The 16,930-nt window shown below is 40.5% G+C and overlaps 2 protein-coding genes across 2 annotated transcripts; one reads left to right on the top strand and one right to left on the bottom strand.

Annotated features, from left to right (window-relative positions):
* Positions 1 to 1,600: 1,600 nt before the first annotated feature.
* On the top strand, positions 1,601 to 6,267 carry cisd2 (CDGSH iron sulfur domain 2). The gene is made up of 3 exons (XM_079159318.1): positions 1,601 to 1,783; positions 4,295 to 4,509; positions 4,734 to 6,267. Exons 1-3 carry the CDS (start codon positions 1,681 to 1,683, stop codon positions 4,821 to 4,823), a joined length of 408 nt encoding a protein of 135 aa, XP_079015444.1. The 5' UTR covers positions 1,601 to 1,680; the 3' UTR covers positions 4,824 to 6,267.
* A 980-nt stretch (positions 6,268 to 7,247) lies between these two features.
* LOC306695875 (sodium/hydrogen exchanger 9B2) lies at positions 7,248 to 16,920 on the bottom strand. Its single transcript, XM_079159301.1, has 13 exons — positions 16,829 to 16,920; positions 15,358 to 15,645; positions 14,303 to 14,504; positions 13,783 to 13,953; positions 12,144 to 12,286; positions 11,776 to 11,903; positions 10,276 to 10,451; positions 9,776 to 9,882; positions 9,471 to 9,620; positions 9,150 to 9,258; positions 8,271 to 8,407; positions 7,913 to 8,096; positions 7,248 to 7,524 (listed from the first exon to the last, which is right to left on the bottom strand). The coding sequence occupies exons 2-13, from the start codon at positions 15,502 to 15,504 to the stop codon at positions 7,463 to 7,465; spliced, it is 1,716 nt and encodes a 571-aa protein (XP_079015427.1). The 5' UTR covers positions 15,505 to 15,645; positions 16,829 to 16,920; the 3' UTR covers positions 7,248 to 7,462.
* Positions 16,921 to 16,930: the final 10 nt, after the last annotated feature.

Here is a 16,930-nt window from a genome sequence, read left to right as displayed (position 1 = left end):
TCACACACTCGACCATAGTTGTTATAAATTAAACTTTGTCTTGTTTAATTAAAATAATACTCGTCATGTCCTTTTCAACTATCTTCATATCAAAAATGAAATATGCAGTTTTACCGTAGATATATAATGAAACACATCACGTTAATTTGGATACATTAACTGAGCCTATATGACAGATTAATTGAAGAGTAACTGTCACTGTGTATGTTACCTCCTCTTGTAATTAAATTATTATTACATGTAATATTCAAGAGTTTTACAAGAGAAGAGCGTTCTCTGTTTTTCAGGAAATTATTTGGCCACATAAGCTATATTTACAATTATTGAGTCAGTGTTTGATACTGTATTTACTGTAATTACACTTTTATTTTGATGTATTTTAATTTTGTGAGATTGTATTCCTCCATCACAGGAGAATTTTGAAGTTTTTACTTCACTAAATGTATTCAATGGTAACTCAACTTTTACCAATACTTCTAGAATACAATGCATTGCTATACCTACAACATATATTGAGCGATTATAACTTGAGTGATTTACAATAACTACTTCTAAATGCACAGAGCTACAATTTGTTTGTAAATATTTATTTAATGAATTGACTGTGAGGATATGACCTGACCTTTACTTGTTATGAAAGCATTTTTCTATTAGGGTATTGCAAATTTGGGAAAATATGAGAAGCTTGCTCATATTGTCAAATGGTACAATTTATGTATTTATCAATTTATTCCAGAAATTCATGGCGTCCCAGGTCCTGTTTCTTAATCTTAGCGTGACTGGTTTGTCATCTCCTTGTTCCTGGAGGTGGGACAGCAGGAATATACTGAGTTTTTCTTTTTTCTTTTCATTGGATATTTAGTTTTATCAAAAGCAAATCTACAATTGTTGTGTTGCAGACTTACTCACAACACCATAACATTGATTACAGTATAATTGGTTGTCCCATGAGGCATCTTTCAAATGCTATTTAAAAAACAGGAATTTTGAATCTAAAACCATAAATGCTGCAAGGTGCAATTGTACCAATATGTACAACAGAGACATCTTCACTCCATCTGTACACCCTTGCGTGAGAGAGTGTTTTGCTTGTGCATCCTACCACATTACCTAGAAATGTCATCATCATCGGTCATGTGTTCTGTTATAAAATGACCAAGATCACAGATTATGAAGTACAAGATTACTTCATCACAGACACCAAGATGTTGTTGTCAGACAATTTGTAGTCAGGGAAGTTTAGACATTTGTTTAAACATTATATATAGAGAGAGATATATGTAGAATTATATTATCATCTGATGTTACCAACTGATTTTTTCAATGGGTGCTTTATTTATTAAAAATTATCTACGTGTGTATAAAAACGAACTTCACGAGGAGCACTTGAAGTAGACTGACACCACCTTGTTCAAGCGGAAATCAAGTTGTCCAATCATGAGACACCAACTCCTCCAACGCTGATTAGTCACACACTCCAGCGTCACGGGTCGTCGTTACGTGTATTCACGAACACTTCGACGCACGTCTTCAACGGACGTTTCCGTGTTTCAAACGGTGTCACGGTGTGAGTTTTACGTACCGGTGACAAGCTGCGCTCAGAAATGAACGCAGTGACACAAACGAGCCCCAGGAACTACTCAAGTCAAACACAAAACCTGCAACATTGAGCTTTTCAAGATGGTTTTAGAATCTGTGTCAAGGATAATAAAAGTCCAGCTCCCAGCCTACCTCAAGAAGCTTCCGCTTCCGGAGACGATCGGCGGATTTGCGAGGTTGACAGGTAAATTAACTGCAGCTGTGTGTGTGTCAACTTCTGACTGTCAAGTGAAGATGACTTCTCACCTCACTTTTCCAGGCACAGTGCAAACTTTCTTTTGCTAACGCTAGCCTGCGCTGTAATTGGGACTGTCCTTCAACACGTCATCGAGGGCTGCTTTGGCTCCAATAAAACTCTTTATCGTCGTTTAGTTTGTTCTGTTTTTTGGAACCACGTAAACTCAGTAATGACCTTTTGAGTTGTAACGCAAATACTCGCCACAATGAAGTTTGATTTTGTTTGAATGTTGATACACTTTAGTGTAGCATCTTACAAGCTGCAACCTGTCCTCTGCTGTTTACCACAATATGTAACCAGTTCATACCATCAAAGGATGCACAGGCAGTCCTAGACTAGAAGGGAACAGACTACTTCAAGTTCATTGTTTGACAACTTCTCCAGGTCTGTGAGCCCATCCTCATGGTCCCTGCAGATGAGGAAATGCTCATGTAATCATATTAGTTAAAGCAGAGTTACAGCTCTTAGCCTATTCATCTACTTATGATTTAACCTTTAATGGTTCCAGCCTCTCAAATGTGAGAAGCTTTATTCTTATCTCACATTATAGTAGATTTACTAACCTGGCATGTCACTTTGGACGTGGACTGTTTTCTGATGTTTTTACGGATGAAATGATTTATCAAATATATGAAGAGAATATTCATTAGTTGCTCTTCTAAACTGCAGCACAGCAAACTTTGATATTCTTTTGAAACTGTGTTCTCAGAAAGCCTCTACTGGACAACATCTTGAGCTATTGGTTATCTGCATCTCTTTAACAATGAGACTGAATAATACTCCGAAGAACAAATATTCACCGCTTCTAGTTAAGCACAAGTGTCCAGTTTAAATGAAGGCAAAGAAGAAGTGAAAGTCCATCTTGAAGCAGATTTTCCACTTCAACTTGACCTTACAGCCAACACAGCTTTGTGCAAAGTATCACATTTAGCCTAAAAATAGACCCAAAATGTATAGAAAAGCTGAGCTAGCCCGGCGTTGCTGAAATGCTCCATGTGACAAATGACAAGCTACAACTATTTGAGGGGCAAAAACACAGATGAAACGCAACAGATGGAAGATTTCAGTGATTGAGTTAATTAGTACTAATTGATTAGGCTTGTGAAGGTGTTATACAAGTCACATGTTGTAGAAAGTGAGATTTCCATGTCTTTTATTAAATGTAATATAAAGCAGGTCTAGGTGCTGTATAAATACTGTGAACATATCAAAATGCTCAATCCACAGAGATATGCACACAGCTCTTATTCAGACACTGTGCCTTTAAATCGAGACGTCAGGGTCCATACCACCATACTAAATATAATAACCCATACTAAATATAATAACCCATACCACCATACTAAATATAATAATCCATACCACCATACTAAATATAATAACCCATACTAAATATAATAACCCATACCACCATACTAAATATAATAATCCATACCACCATACTAAATATAATAACCCATACTAAATATAATAACCCATACTAAATATAATAACCCATACTAAATATAATAACCCATACCACCATACTAAATATAATAACCCATACTAAATATAATAACCCATACCACCATACTAAATATAATAACCCACACTATAAATATAATAATCCATACTAAATATGCCATAAAAAAAGATTTCGTATTTCCCAATGCATTTATGTGTCAAATGCAGTATGCCAACAAATACCAGGATGTTCTACTACATTGGTCGCACGTTGCAGTATGCAAGCCAGCATGCACCAGTAAGTGCTTTTGTAAGAGCAGCCGCTGTACTAAAAGTAAAAAGAAAAAGTACGCGGTGATTTGGAACGCAGTTAGTGAGTCATTAATCTTGAAATCATGTTTCACCAAAAATACAAGTATGAACCTGAAAATGAGCCGGATATGTCCGCTTTAATTTAAGATGTTGCCAGATGTTAAAACGTGTCTCTGAAGTTGTGTTTTGTGTCACAAATGAGCAATTTAGTCAGTCAGTGCAGATTAGAAGATGGGCGACTCATCAAGCGCTCCGACATGTGATATATAATTCCTTAAAGAGATTAAGGATTAGCGACGTCCCATTAGGCATCAAATCCTTTTACGTAAAGTATTTTAATTGCCATAAGAGTATTATGAAAAGTTCCAGGAGGTTGGGGTGTAACTCATCGCTAATAAATGACATAACTGTGCTTAATCCTCACTTCACTGGTCCGCCCTCTCCATGTGGACTGTACAAAGGGTTTTCACAAATGCACAACAAAATAGTTGGTGATTAAATGATCTGTCAGTTGACAAGTTGATTAACGAACTATGGTTTCTGCCCTGAATTGAGGCGTCAGGTATTGAGAGCTTCTGTCCCCTCAACAGCATTTCAACCTGAAGCAAACGCTGGTTTCAGTTTGTATTGTCGTCCCACAAGGTGCACCAGTGTCCACGCTGTAGTTCTTGTTTTGCTCAGATGTGTGTGATGTGTCTGTAGTGTCCGAGTGGCTCCGGTTGCTGCCTCTCCTGGGTATCCTGGCTCTGCTGGGCTATCTGACCATTCGCCCGTTCATGCCGAAGAAGAAGAAGCAGAAAGACAGTCTGATCAACCTGAAGATCCAGAAAGAGAACCCAAAAGTGGTCAACGAGATAGACATCGAGGACCTGAAGAGCGCAAGTGTGTGTTACTGTCGCTGTTGGCGCTCCAAAACGGTAGGTTGTACCTCTTCTCTATGCATGGAGATATCACCGTTCATAGTAACGGTGCTCTGGCAGTCATTTTTCATTCGCTACACATCTGATCAATAAGTTGTACTTTTATTACTGAACCCAGTCATTTATTAATGTAGGCATTTCTTTTTAAAGTCAGGATTAAAATGAGTTTGATGTGTCTGAATCGTGCCTATCAGCTAACTTTAGGTTGTTCCCTGTTCTAGTTTCCTGTTTGTGACCGGTCACACTTAAAGCACAACGAGCTAACTGGAGACAACGTGGGACCGCTCATACTCAAGAAGAAGATACTATAATTGGCCGCTGATGGGCGTTTTCCTCTCACCTCCCCAGTCTTTGGTTTTCATAGTTAACAGCTAGTTTTCTGTCTTTTGTTGTTTTTTTAACAAAAGTCTTGGTCTTGCCTTGGTGTTGTGTTTAAGTTGCTCAGAAATGCGGACGACCAGAGTCTTTATTTGAAGTGGTCCTAAAACACCTACAAATATAAAATTCCAGTTTTAGTGTGTGAAAACGGCATTCTAGGGTCCGTAATGATATCAAGCAGCAAGGAAGCTTTTTTTTCTTTTTCTTTTGGGGGCCTTTGTTCATAGTTTACTTTAACAGGGCAGCCTTTTTATAGGACTGTAAGTTAAACTGTAGTCATGTCTCACTCTTTTTGGAATCGATTACAAATCCTCGGGACCACTTTGAGAGGAAAGCTTGAAACATAAATGCAATGATCTTATGACTTTCAATATTCTGAACCCATCAGAGTAAGTGTGTTTTTTTGGGTTGTTTGAAATGAAATACTTGACAGAAGTCCAACCCGTAACCAACATTTTGTACTGTATGTCTTCATTTTGGACGATTCTTAGGTTTGATTTAGTCTGTGTGCCAAAAATCAACATGCTGTTCACTCTTTCAGGATGTGATTTATTCTCTTCTAAGTTATTGTGTTTATGGGAAATGGTCAAATATTTCTTTGTTCATAGCCTTTAAACATTTGAGTTTTAAATTTTGTTTTCAACTCTGTTGCCTACAAACATTTCAAACCACTACACCGTTGCGTAATATCCAGTCGTACAGTTTGAACCTCAGTACGGTGTTGAGGTTTCACAAAGTAACTTCTGCAGCATTAGACTTTAGCTCTGTGCCGTTTCTTCTCTTCTTGCTTCTGTATCGTCACAATGGCTGTGGATCTTTGACGACCTGCTGGAATGTTCCTCCTCGATTCATCAGCATTATTTTATCCATGGCAGCTTGTATCGTCAGATCTGTTCTTCCACAATCATGCCTTTGAATGTCTGTCTGTGAACTTTTGTAAGTTGATGGCTTGCATCGACTACTTTTGTTTAATTTGTAAAAAGCAATAGTCGGGATGTTAAACTCAAACAGTTTTTGGCAAACAGAACTGTAGCTGGATTCTCTTCTTTCAATATTACGACTGGGTAACACTTTATGACACCTTGAGCTGAAATGAGTGACGAGGTAACAAGAGTACTAATCACGAGCTAATCGTCTACTCATTTGTTCAAGTACAACTTGCATTCAGGGCCATATTTCTGCAGGAGTGCATTAGATGTTTAGGGGTGTCAATCGTTGCCACACACGTGAAGTTCCTGGTGGTGATAGAGGAAAAGTCAGAAGACGACCTAAGTCAGTGGGATTGTTCCTCTGGACAGCGTGGATATCTGTGCTACATTTCATGACAATCCAATCCACAGAGATTTAGATATTTCAGTCTGGACCAAATGAGCCATCCTTAGTCTCAGGCTACTAGCGCAGGTAGAAAGCAAACAGATTGGAAGCCCAAACTTAAGGGACAGTGACTTGAATTAAGGACATAATAAAGCACACATTAAGTCGAACTGTACAAATATTTTGCATAGTAAGAATTTAAGCTATTATCCTGTCACTACACAAAACTTAAATTATATTCAAAATGCAAGAGAAGAGTTCTTGGTAAATTTCATCATTTATTGTTTAAAGAATATTTGGTAAAAAACTAATGCTCAATTCTGTTGCTTTATCATAAATAGTCGATACTAATACACAATGAGGCAATGTAAATAAATTCAAATCAAACATCAAAATTACACTGCATACTTCTGTAATAAAAAAAACTCAAATGTAGCAAATGTGAAAAATCAACTTTCCCTTACAATCAACGGTTGTGTTTACATGATTGTTTTGAATATGATCAATGTCGACATAGTGATTGTAGCAGATTTCGGTAGTTTTAGCAGCACTGTGTGTAAACCAAAGGAAAGTTGTGTGAATTATTTTTCTCCTGAGTATTTGTTCACTACATAAACCCTTCTCATCACCAAGACGCAGCTAATACACATTTAATTAAAACATAAATACACAAACATCTGTACAAACATCGTACCGAGTGCTGAACACCTAAAGACTTGTCAACTGTGGTCTAATTTAAAACAATAAAATATTGCTACAGTCAGTGCATTCAATGATGCAGCCTTTCAAAGGAAACAGCGTCTAATACAAAAACATAATTACCACCTGTTCCGAGTCCAAATACAGTAAATAGTTAACAGAGACGTTGTCATAAAAATGGGCAAAAAGGTGGATTCATTGAATATAACGGGCAGGAGAAAATATCCACCTTTATAAAAAATGTAAACCATAATCATACCTCACACTAATATAGCTCATTCAAAGTTAATTTGGGACCAAAAGCACCTCTTGCATACTGTCATACAGCGTGACCGTGTGGGTCATTTGTTTGGAGCCTGAGGCCTGGAAAGCACCGGAGGCTATAAATACAGAGTGATTCATGTGTTCCCGCAGCGCGGCAAACATCAGGAGCTGACCGGCAGACAGAGAAACTGCAGGGGCCACTCGGTGGCTGAAGGAAAGCTCAGATATCCCAAGTGTGTAAGCACCTCGGAAGTCTCTTTGAATGTCCTTGCTTACTAGACGAAGACGGGTGACGTCAGAGTGTGCTCTCGTAGGTGACGGGAGTTTCATTGTCCTCGTCGTCTCCTGCTGGAGTACCTAGGAAAGATGGCGAGGAGACAGAGGGAGGAGAAACGCTTCGGTTAAGGCCCGATGACATGCTAGTCAGATTCAGCAGTAAACAAACAACGGTGTGCAACCTTGAGTTGCACTTTTGCACCGTGTACTAAACTACAACGGAAACAATGCCGGTGTTGTGTGAATGTAAAAGACTTGAGTGCATGACTGACGGGGTGAACAGAAGCAACCTATAACTATGCAAATCCTTTTCTGAGTGGATGCATCTATCACAAAAGGTGAGGAAGGGAAAAGCATATTCACTATTTAAACACAGCGACGGGGGGGGTGTTGAGCCGAGTTGAAATGTTGAATGTAGGACTTTACCTACCTAAGAAAACAGCTGATACATTTTGTTTGACTGGCTCACCACAGGCAGAGTTCCTTGGTTTCTGTAAGAGGCGAGGTCCAGCGAGCCCGATGATGAGAGCTCCTACAGGCGCTGTGAGGAGGATGGCCAGCACAGCCACAGTCAGCACATCCATGCTGTACTTCTGCAGCTGCTTGTCCCCCTTCGCCCTGGCCATGTCTAAAGCTGTGGAGCCTATCGCTGCCTGATGAGGAAAAGGACACGAGGGTTTATTCTTTACTCGCTCGCAATGATAGGATAGTAAGAAAAAACATTTGAGTGTGCGTATTTTTATGTACAACAAAAATGATTTACTGTAAAAATCCTAAACTGAGCAGAGCGTCTATTTCTCAGGAACACGAGTGTACCGCTGACATACCTGCACTGTGGCTTTGGGCATCCACGCTAGGGCTATGAACACTTTCTCCCGCATGTTAAAGCCCGCACACAACACACACACAAAGGTGAACAGTAATCGAACCAGCAGGCCGATGAGCAGCGTGGCTATACCCAGACCTAAAACACACATACAGAGGTGTTACACGATATTGGATACAAAAAACAACAATTACTACATCACCAGCACTTCCCCTTAACTGCTGTGGGCAAGCAGGGGCATGTACTCATACAGCTACCGCATGTCCTCTTACACTGCAGACTCATTTTATCGTATAAAATACAAGGAAATAAAACCAAGAGTGTGGAGTGTGGCCTTTGTTTGTAAAATAACAAAAAACAAATAGTAAAAGTAGTTGGCCATCATTTTGAAGCACAACAATGGTACCTGTTGATAGTACAGTAACAATAAATAAACACTGTTAAACTTGTTCAAGATATTATATTACATTTATAATATTGTCAAAACAGTAAGAGTTTCATTGTCATAAATTGGACAGTACAGCAATTTTGTTGAGTCAGTGTTGTGGTCAGCTGCTACTTGCAGAACATCAAAATATTATATTTGATATACTTGAATACTTGCTTGAATAAGATTGATTTTTTGGGGGAGAAATTTCCCAGATAACTCTCATATGGGAATGTCTATGGAAGTAGAGTACATGAGTGCAAATGCAGAATCAGGTTTTTGTATTTACTGGACACGGACAGAGCTTAAATCTCCTGGAGCCTCTTTTTGCCTATGGAAATATACTCTATTTACATCGATACCACCACATTTGAATCTCTCACAGTAAAAGCAGTCACCTGAATTTGTTATTTTGTGTGTGTGTGTGTGTGTGTGTGTGTGTGGTCGTCTTACCAACTGTGAGTCCCTCCAACTCAGAGACTCGAATTTCTGCTCCTATAAGTCCGAAGAGTAGCGGCTGAAACACGTCCCACGCCCACTCCACCACTTCCTCCACACGGGCCTTTAGACAGACAGAACACAGACACGTTTTAGGAAGGTTATATCTTTGACATGCAGCAGTGTAGACAATGAAGGACTTACTGTACAACCCAGTAGGTTGTTCAAAAGTATGCTTGACAAATGCAATAGTTAGGGCTAGGGTTATATACTTACTTGTAGAGAGCTGACAAATATTATCTATGTACTACATGTATGGCATGCATACGCTGTTACCTTTTCTGACCCCCAGCCGAGGCCAGCCAGGAAGGCCAACACCAGGGTGCAGAGGCCTCCGGAGCCGGGGAAGCCGGCCACACTGCTGCCGAACACGCCAAAGACGGACAGACCCAGCACCAAGAAGGATCGCTTTATGACCAAGTGTTTCTAAGTGAAAAAGAGTCAATCATTTAATTGACACTTCACTGATTTTTCTAACCAGCCGTTGTTGGCTCTTCCCAAGATGTTTCGCACACAGAATGTGGTGTCAAGTGGTGTAAGGATGACTAGCTAATATAGTAATGCTGCAAGAGCATGCCTACCTGGTCAACACTAGGAAAGTACTGGACGAGGAAGCCAAGAAGAATCCCAACAACAGTCCCGCCACCCACCTCCAGTACACCTCTCAGGAGGTTGAACCAAGTGGAGCCTAAAAGGATCAGCAGAAAAAAATACACAATAGAATAAACTGAACTAATAGTCCTAAAATTACCATTCATGACAGTAGCAGGGTAATCATTGATGGTGTTATTTTGTGTTGTTTAGTATAGCCCCATAGAGGCTCTACACTGTGCTAAACTGGAGTAATGGCACACAAAATGCACTGTGACTCGGCACAAAAAAACATTTGAATGAGAGTAAGCGGCCCACTCACACCCTCTGCTGAGCTCCTGACAAACTACAGATAGAAGTTACTTATTTCCTATACTTTTCCGTGCTGACCTGCACTGAACTTGCTGCCACTCCCCTGGAGGTAAAGGTGGTGTTTTCAAGTCATAACTTCTTCCCTTTCACTTGTAAAACACACGCAGCCACTGGTTACCTGTGGCGAAGGCCATGCCCAAGCATGTGGTGAACCCTGTGATGGCAAGAACGTCGTCAAAGCTGCCCGCAGCCATCAGCAGGGTGGGGATGCCCTGCTCCACGCCGTAGCCGTCCTTCTGCAGCAGCAGCATGGAGGGCACCACCACTGCTGGGGACACAGCACCCAACACAAAGCTGCAATTTGGAGGAGATGAAAACAGATACGAGAATTGCCTTTGATAAAGTGAGGAAAGCATCAGCCTTTAAATATGCTTGGAGATTTGCAAAAGGGAGTAATTCCTGCAGCATGACGTGTGGTTTGCACTGTAGATGAGATGTGGTACCAGTCTCAAATTGTATTCTCTCATGATCACCATTTGTCCGGGCTTGAAACACGGACGGAATTTTAGAATTCAGAAATTTCCAATCATCACAATTAAAATGTTGCTAACAATCTTTACACAAAGAATGAACAGAAAATGTCAGCCCTCTTAAAAGTACAAACATATTTGTATCAGCCCCCATCCACTGATAACATCTGTTTCAAAAACCTGATGTTGCACTTTCCATTCCACCTACCGACGTCACACCAATGCTGACAAGGCACAAATATGACGCCACTTATTGTGGCGTGTTAAATGAGCAAAAAAAATCTAAATCATTACAATCATTTTGTTGTCAAAAGCCAATATATTTGTCACATCTCCCAATCCTGTTAAGACAACAAGTGATCGAGAGGATAAGAGGTTGTACTATGATCTGTTGGAGAGCAGTTTTCTATTGTCTGCTTCGTGGGAACATGTTTCTTGTTCATACAGTATGTTGTTTGGAAGAGAGGGGAGGAAAGTCAAAAGCACAGGATGCTTTTATAGCATTTATATACAATTTTACAAATACATCCTATATATTGTTTATGGAAGCTTATCAGTGTGTTTTCTTGCCAGAGTTGCTAACGCGAGATGCAGAATCTATCACTGAAGATCAGGAGTTGGACACGGAGCATTCTGTGAGAGCAACCCGATTGGTTTACATGGGCGCCAAAAGCAGGCGGTCAGCGCTTTATAGAAAACCCTGGTGGTCGCAGTGTTTCGCCCCCACTGTGAACCTGGCTTAAGTCTAACTTATTCATGTCGTCTCCATTCAGTAACTGAATGTAATAAACTGCTTCTGGAGCTCTGAGAGCTGAGACGTCTGCTCATACAGCGAATAAATGGAGGACGTGGACAATTAAAAATGATTGATTGTATTTCCGTTTGGAAAATATAAGACATTTTACACAGAAACGAGACTTAGTCAAGTCAAAATCAGTCTCCTTTCTTTCTCCCTACATGTCGTATCTATAAAAGAAGAAAATGCTTAAAACAATAATGTTGAAATGTATATAATGAATATATTTCTTACTGGTTCATGAAAAAAAGGAAATATATTCTTTAAAAGGAACTGTGCCTAACCGAGCTTGTTATTAAGTAGAAAAGGAAGAGTGGAGATGGAGTGGGAGAGTAAGTAGTGTTGTATTTACCCAAGTATGAAGCCCCACACCCAGGGCAAGTCCATGAGGAAGTGAGAGATCAGGGCTGTGGTGCAAGCCTCTATAATGCAGGGCCCAGCAGCCACCCGTACACACACGGATTTCAGTTTCCTCAGAGCCTGACGACACAGACACACAGAGTCACAGTCATCAACTCACTTTTATACAGCGGGAGGATTTTTCGTGTAGTCATTACTTGGTTGGAACATCTGGACATTTACTTGATAACACTGCTGCATAACCTAGTAACATCTTCTACAAGGCTCAGATGTGCTTGTTTTTCCCTCATATATCACTGGAAATTCAGTACTTTTGATTGCTAACATTCCTGAGATGCGTTAGTGGAGTACGTAGCGCACCGTGGGATCCAACCCCAGACCAGCTCTGGCCAGAATGACAGCCAGAGCGATGTTCCTCAGTGACGCAGACCATCTGAAGTCAATGTACACCGCCTCTGTTATGACTGGGATGTTTCTCAGCATGAATCCCATCAGGAGCATACCTGCAACACAGCAGAGGGAGCGGGAGAGGGACAGATGATCCTTTAGGACCGTCTCTCACACACATACAGAGCAACAATCAAGACCACCTTTTGCTGTTTACACTGCTCACGTTGGACACCTGAGACACTGAGACCCACTGTAGGACTGTGATTGTTTTATAACACGAATAACTTGAGTTTCAACAATATCCAAACCTTCTCTAAGAAGTCAACTGCCAAGTTACAAAACATTATTGAGAATAGTGAAAATTGTGCTGAGTTTAAGATCTTTATGATAAATAAATAAATGGGTTCTCAAAGGAGTTTTCAATCAAAGAACAATGATGAACTGCAACAGGGAAATAATACATAAAGAACATATTTAACACTGTTCATGAGTGGGGAGAGAAGACTTCGGACTCACCACAACCTTTTACTATTGTTATCAGAAACCGACACTGAACCGGTCGACAAGAATACTCTTCTATCCACGCAGTACTTCAATCGACCGTTTGATGTTCTTTGCGAATAAGGAGTGGCTCCAGTTTCCTTGGTTTTTATCTTGTTAGGGGTGCAGCTGATGGATTATGATTTCAACTTCCAAAGTCATAATACCAGGAATTCATATTATAATTCATTCAAACTATCCTCTGATCAATGTGGGGATTTCTTCCAAAGAGAGCATTAATGATGTAAAATAAGAAATTAGATTACATTAGATCACCTCAGAACCAGAACCTGACCAAGACTCACACGTCTGTTATTTCATAATTAGTGACAACATTTGTCTTATTTTAAGCTAACAGGACCATTATCGTGTGGGCTATACGATAACAAAATACCAGTGAAGTACTAAAAGTGACCAACAGAATTCAAACCAACAGCCGCTAATGTGCATCTAACCAAGGACGGAACAAGTGTAACATGGTTGTTCAGTTAATCAAGAACTCTGATTCGACCTCATGTTCCCTTTGTTAATCAATGACAAAGGTGAAATAACTCCGTCTGTAGATTACTTTGTTACAAGTCACCAAATGAATACGTCCGTGGCTGCCAAAGTGCAATACACCTGTAGTTAATTCATAAATGGAGAATATCTTGCAGCATTTATGCTCCAACAGTAATATTTGCATGTAAATCAAATGCTTTTCAAAGACATTTTAAATTAGGTTTAGATTATTTAAGTGCTTCAACTGTGATTCATAAAACTCAGATTTGAGTCTCATTTGAAAAGTAGATGTTAAAACCAACTATAGCTCTAATACTAGTATTTATACAATTTTCTGTACGGTGCATTTGGAATACTCTGTGTACTGATCAATCTGCTCCAACGGTAGAACTATAGCGTTGAATAATGATTCCACGGGTGAGCCTTTGTGTAATCTAGCTAATTGTTCTGAACAAATATACGACGGGCATTAAGCAGTTTTAACACCGACCCTGAAAGATGGACGTATTGTCTGTGTAACTAAAATAAAAGAAAGGCTTGTATAAACACACCTGCACATCAGCCTTACCGAGGAGAGGTGGGAACGGTGGAAGTTTGGGCAAACGGATGAGAGCCACCACTTTGCCACCGATGATTGCACAGATGAAGAGGATTGTGATGCCGAACAGGTTTCCCCCTGGAAGACACTCGTCCTCGGTGATGGACCACACCACGCCAAAGAGCACAGCTGCCAGAAAGACTGGAGAGGACACAGGGGACTGACATTAGACTATTGTGTCATGTCAGAAGTCACTATAGGCATTGTTATTACCCTCTAAAACTTCTTCAAAGGTAAGTCATTTAATAAATACTAAGAGTTTGTTGATGATTGACTGCCTTTCTCTGTGACTGCGTTTTGTAATGTGAACATAAAATAAAATAGTATATGTATTTATTTATCGACAACATTCCTCAATTTTAGTAGTTCAAAGTATACAAGCTACTCATATCTGCAGTTTTTACAGTCTTGTGTGAAAGAAGGGATTGGCCTGCAGTAAATGTCCTGGGCAGGAACTCACTGAGCCAACGTGAGACTCCACTTGCTTTACCTTTGGTAATAAGAGAGGCCAGCAGGCCTCTTGGTGGACATGGGCAAAATCTGTGGAGGAAGGGGCAGCAGACCACCGGCGGGTCTGTGTTAGTGCCAGCATCCACCACCGGGTTCCGGGGAATAAAATAGGTGGTCTCCTCTGTGACATTTGGACTGGAGCAGCGCCGTACCACCACCTGGATCTGGTTCACATTCAGGTGCTGCAGGAGGAGGATCAGAACACGCACAAGGACAGGTAATGATTGCCCGGTGGACATAATGTTTTGTTAACACCACATCTGGAGACGCAACACAGAACCTCAATTCTAATTGGATTTTTTTCAATATGTTGTAACATCTTGCTTTTATAACCACAACTAAACTCATGACTTTAGTTCAGTGTAAACAAATGCCTTAAAAATGCCTATTGACAGCAATATTAAATGCAGTACATTTCTATCAATATCCAGGCGTTACACAAGTAGGTGAGCAGTAAACATTAACGGGACATTTTAAGCAAAGCACCAGATTAAAAGGTGTCACATTGACACAAATATGAGTGCATTTCTTAAGGAAAGATTAGAAAATGGTAGACGTCCCTGGAGCCGTTAATAGGTGAACCCTTATTTAGTATCGTGCCCTATCTGTATCATACCAGCAGATTACAGGCTGCTTCTTGGCAAATAATACGGCGAAGATATGAACTTGCTGATAAATGCGACTCCCAGAACACCCTCATTGTCATACTGTCATGGTACATTAACTCATAGTTCTGACTTTTAGAATTACAGCAATAAATGATGAACAAATGATCTCAGGCGAACAACTAATTACACGGTTATATAGCAGAATATTAAAACATAGAAGAAGTAAATCAAAACAGCGGACTACAGAAGCAGAGCCACATCATTTATATGTTGCCTAAAATATCTAATTTAGTGAATATTAAAAAAAACACACAGCTATGTCGTTTTCCCATCAACAAACAATACATATTAGGCTTATAAACACATTATCAGTTTTGTTACAATATAAGAAGGTTACACCAGAGAACAGTTAAAAAAAATACTATACCTCCACATTGTTTGCTGCAGGCACAGTGATTATTTCCAGCAGTGGGCTGGGTACTGGACTGGGTGCCGGACTGGGTGCTGGACTAGGTGCCGGATTGGGCACAAGGATGGGCTCCGGGGTAGCAGGTTTGGGCTGAGTGCCCTCCATGGCAAACTGGCAACAGATTCTCTGGTCCTCTCACTTCTCTCTCTCTCTCTCACAGCACATCCAGCAGAGGGGTGGAGTTGGCCATTGATGGGCAGTCCCTTTCACTTCTGCTTCTGTATGTCTGGCTCTGACTGCAGGCTCCTATTCATAGCATGTGGTTTTATCAGGAGAGAAAACAAATGATTGTTTACTTAATACGTGATTAGTAACAAAGGTGTTGGTACAGGTGTAGAAAATGTTCCATACTATTCCAACCATACAGGCTTTTACTGTTAAGATGTCAATTTGTCAAATAGTTACATTTAGTGTAATGTTAGTAGGGGGGGGGGACGACTAACAAGGTTCCAAGCCATACGATTCATTTCTAAATGATAATCTGTGAGGCAGATATTCAGCATGCTGGATACCTCGTGCTGTGTTCACTTAACCTGTACCTCATTACAATGGACAAATACTGAACTCTTAATATTAGATCAGGTTATATATATATACACACCAATATGCATTAAACTAACGCTACTACAATGTGCAGTTGCTTATGCCAACAGACGTTAGCTAATCCACTTGTGAACAGAGCACACTAATCAATGCTTACAGCTCCACCATATGGCTCATCTAGCTCGTGGATGTAGGTTAGGGTTATCTTGGCAAATGTCAACAACAGAGCTACCGGTAGCCATCTGATGCTAGCTAGCCACCAAAGGTTGGCTTGTCCTTGCGTTTGGTTCAGTGTACTGCTGGAGAGGCGTACACTTACGGAGCCACAGTTCGTTAGTTAGACGTTAGTGGAGACGTTAAATCCAACGCCTCGCTTTGAAACAGGGAACCCATTATCGGACACGGACGTTATTTCTCAGCAGCTAATCAAAAGCTTACTACCAATTCCTTCATGTTAACTCATTTAACAATATTACCCCGTCGTTTCACTGGCGGCATAGACACGTTAGGTGAGAGATAGCGTCGGAATGTTACGATGTAGTACACCTTTGCTGTTAGCTAGCTAACATTTAGGTAGCGGTATTTATCGTTAACTTACCCCTAAAACGCAACGTGCACTAACGTTAAACTATTTCAGCGTCAAGTTTAACTTGCCACCGTCAACGTGTCGCTAACAGTGTGACTTGCTGCTGTGACACGTGTTTCATTATATTAGAGAGGGGAGCCTTGTCCGATATTGGATTCCTCGCCAGTGTCTGACTGAGGGCTTCCGACCACCAGCTGTCAGTGAACTCGTCACACCACCTCCACACGAACGGTAGCTAAGCTAGAGAGACCCTACAAGTATCACGTTAACTACATTAAAAGGGGGAAAAAAACAGCTCACCTCATATTGTAAACATAGTCATCGCGTGTGAACCTTCAGTGAGCAGCGTTCCTGGCAGTCATGAGGCAGATAGAGCAGCTGGGAATTGGGAATGAGGCGGAT

Source organism: Pholis gunnellus (genome assembly GCF_910591455.1).
Source record: "Pholis gunnellus genome assembly, chromosome: 5".
In the NCBI taxonomy this organism is placed as follows: Eukaryota; Metazoa; Chordata; class Actinopteri; order Perciformes; family Pholidae; genus Pholis; species Pholis gunnellus.
Note: the sequence above shows the minus strand (reverse complement) of the source record. Positions and strands in the feature narration are given on the sequence as shown.

What these genes read in the sequence shown, in the direction of transcription:
- cisd2 (XM_079159318.1), top strand. Translation starts at nt 1,681, where the DNA reads ATGGTTTTAGAATCTGTGTCAAGGATAATAAAAGTCCAGCTCCCAGCC. An exon ending in CGGATTTGCGAGGTTGACAG is followed by an intron (nt 1,784 to 4,294) that starts GTAAATTAACTG and finishes ATGTGTCTGTAG; the next exon opens with TGTCCGAGTGGCTCCGGTTG. An exon ending in GCTGTTGGCGCTCCAAAACG is followed by an intron (nt 4,510 to 4,733) that starts GTAGGTTGTACC and finishes TCCCTGTTCTAG; the next exon opens with TTTCCTGTTTGTGACCGGTC.
- LOC306695875 (XM_079159301.1), bottom strand. Translation starts at nt 15,504, where the DNA reads ATGGAGGGCACTCAGCCCAAACCTGCTACCCCGGAGCCCATCCTTGTG. An exon ending in GTCTGGGGTTGGATCCCACG is followed by an intron (nt 11,904 to 12,143) that starts GTGCGCTACGTA and finishes CTGTGTCGTCAG; the next exon opens with GCTCTGAGGAAACTGAAATC. An exon ending in ACCAAGGAACTCTGCCTGTG is followed by an intron (nt 7,525 to 7,912) that starts GTGAGCCAGTCA and finishes CATCTTTCCTAG; the next exon opens with GTACTCCAGCAGGAGACGAC.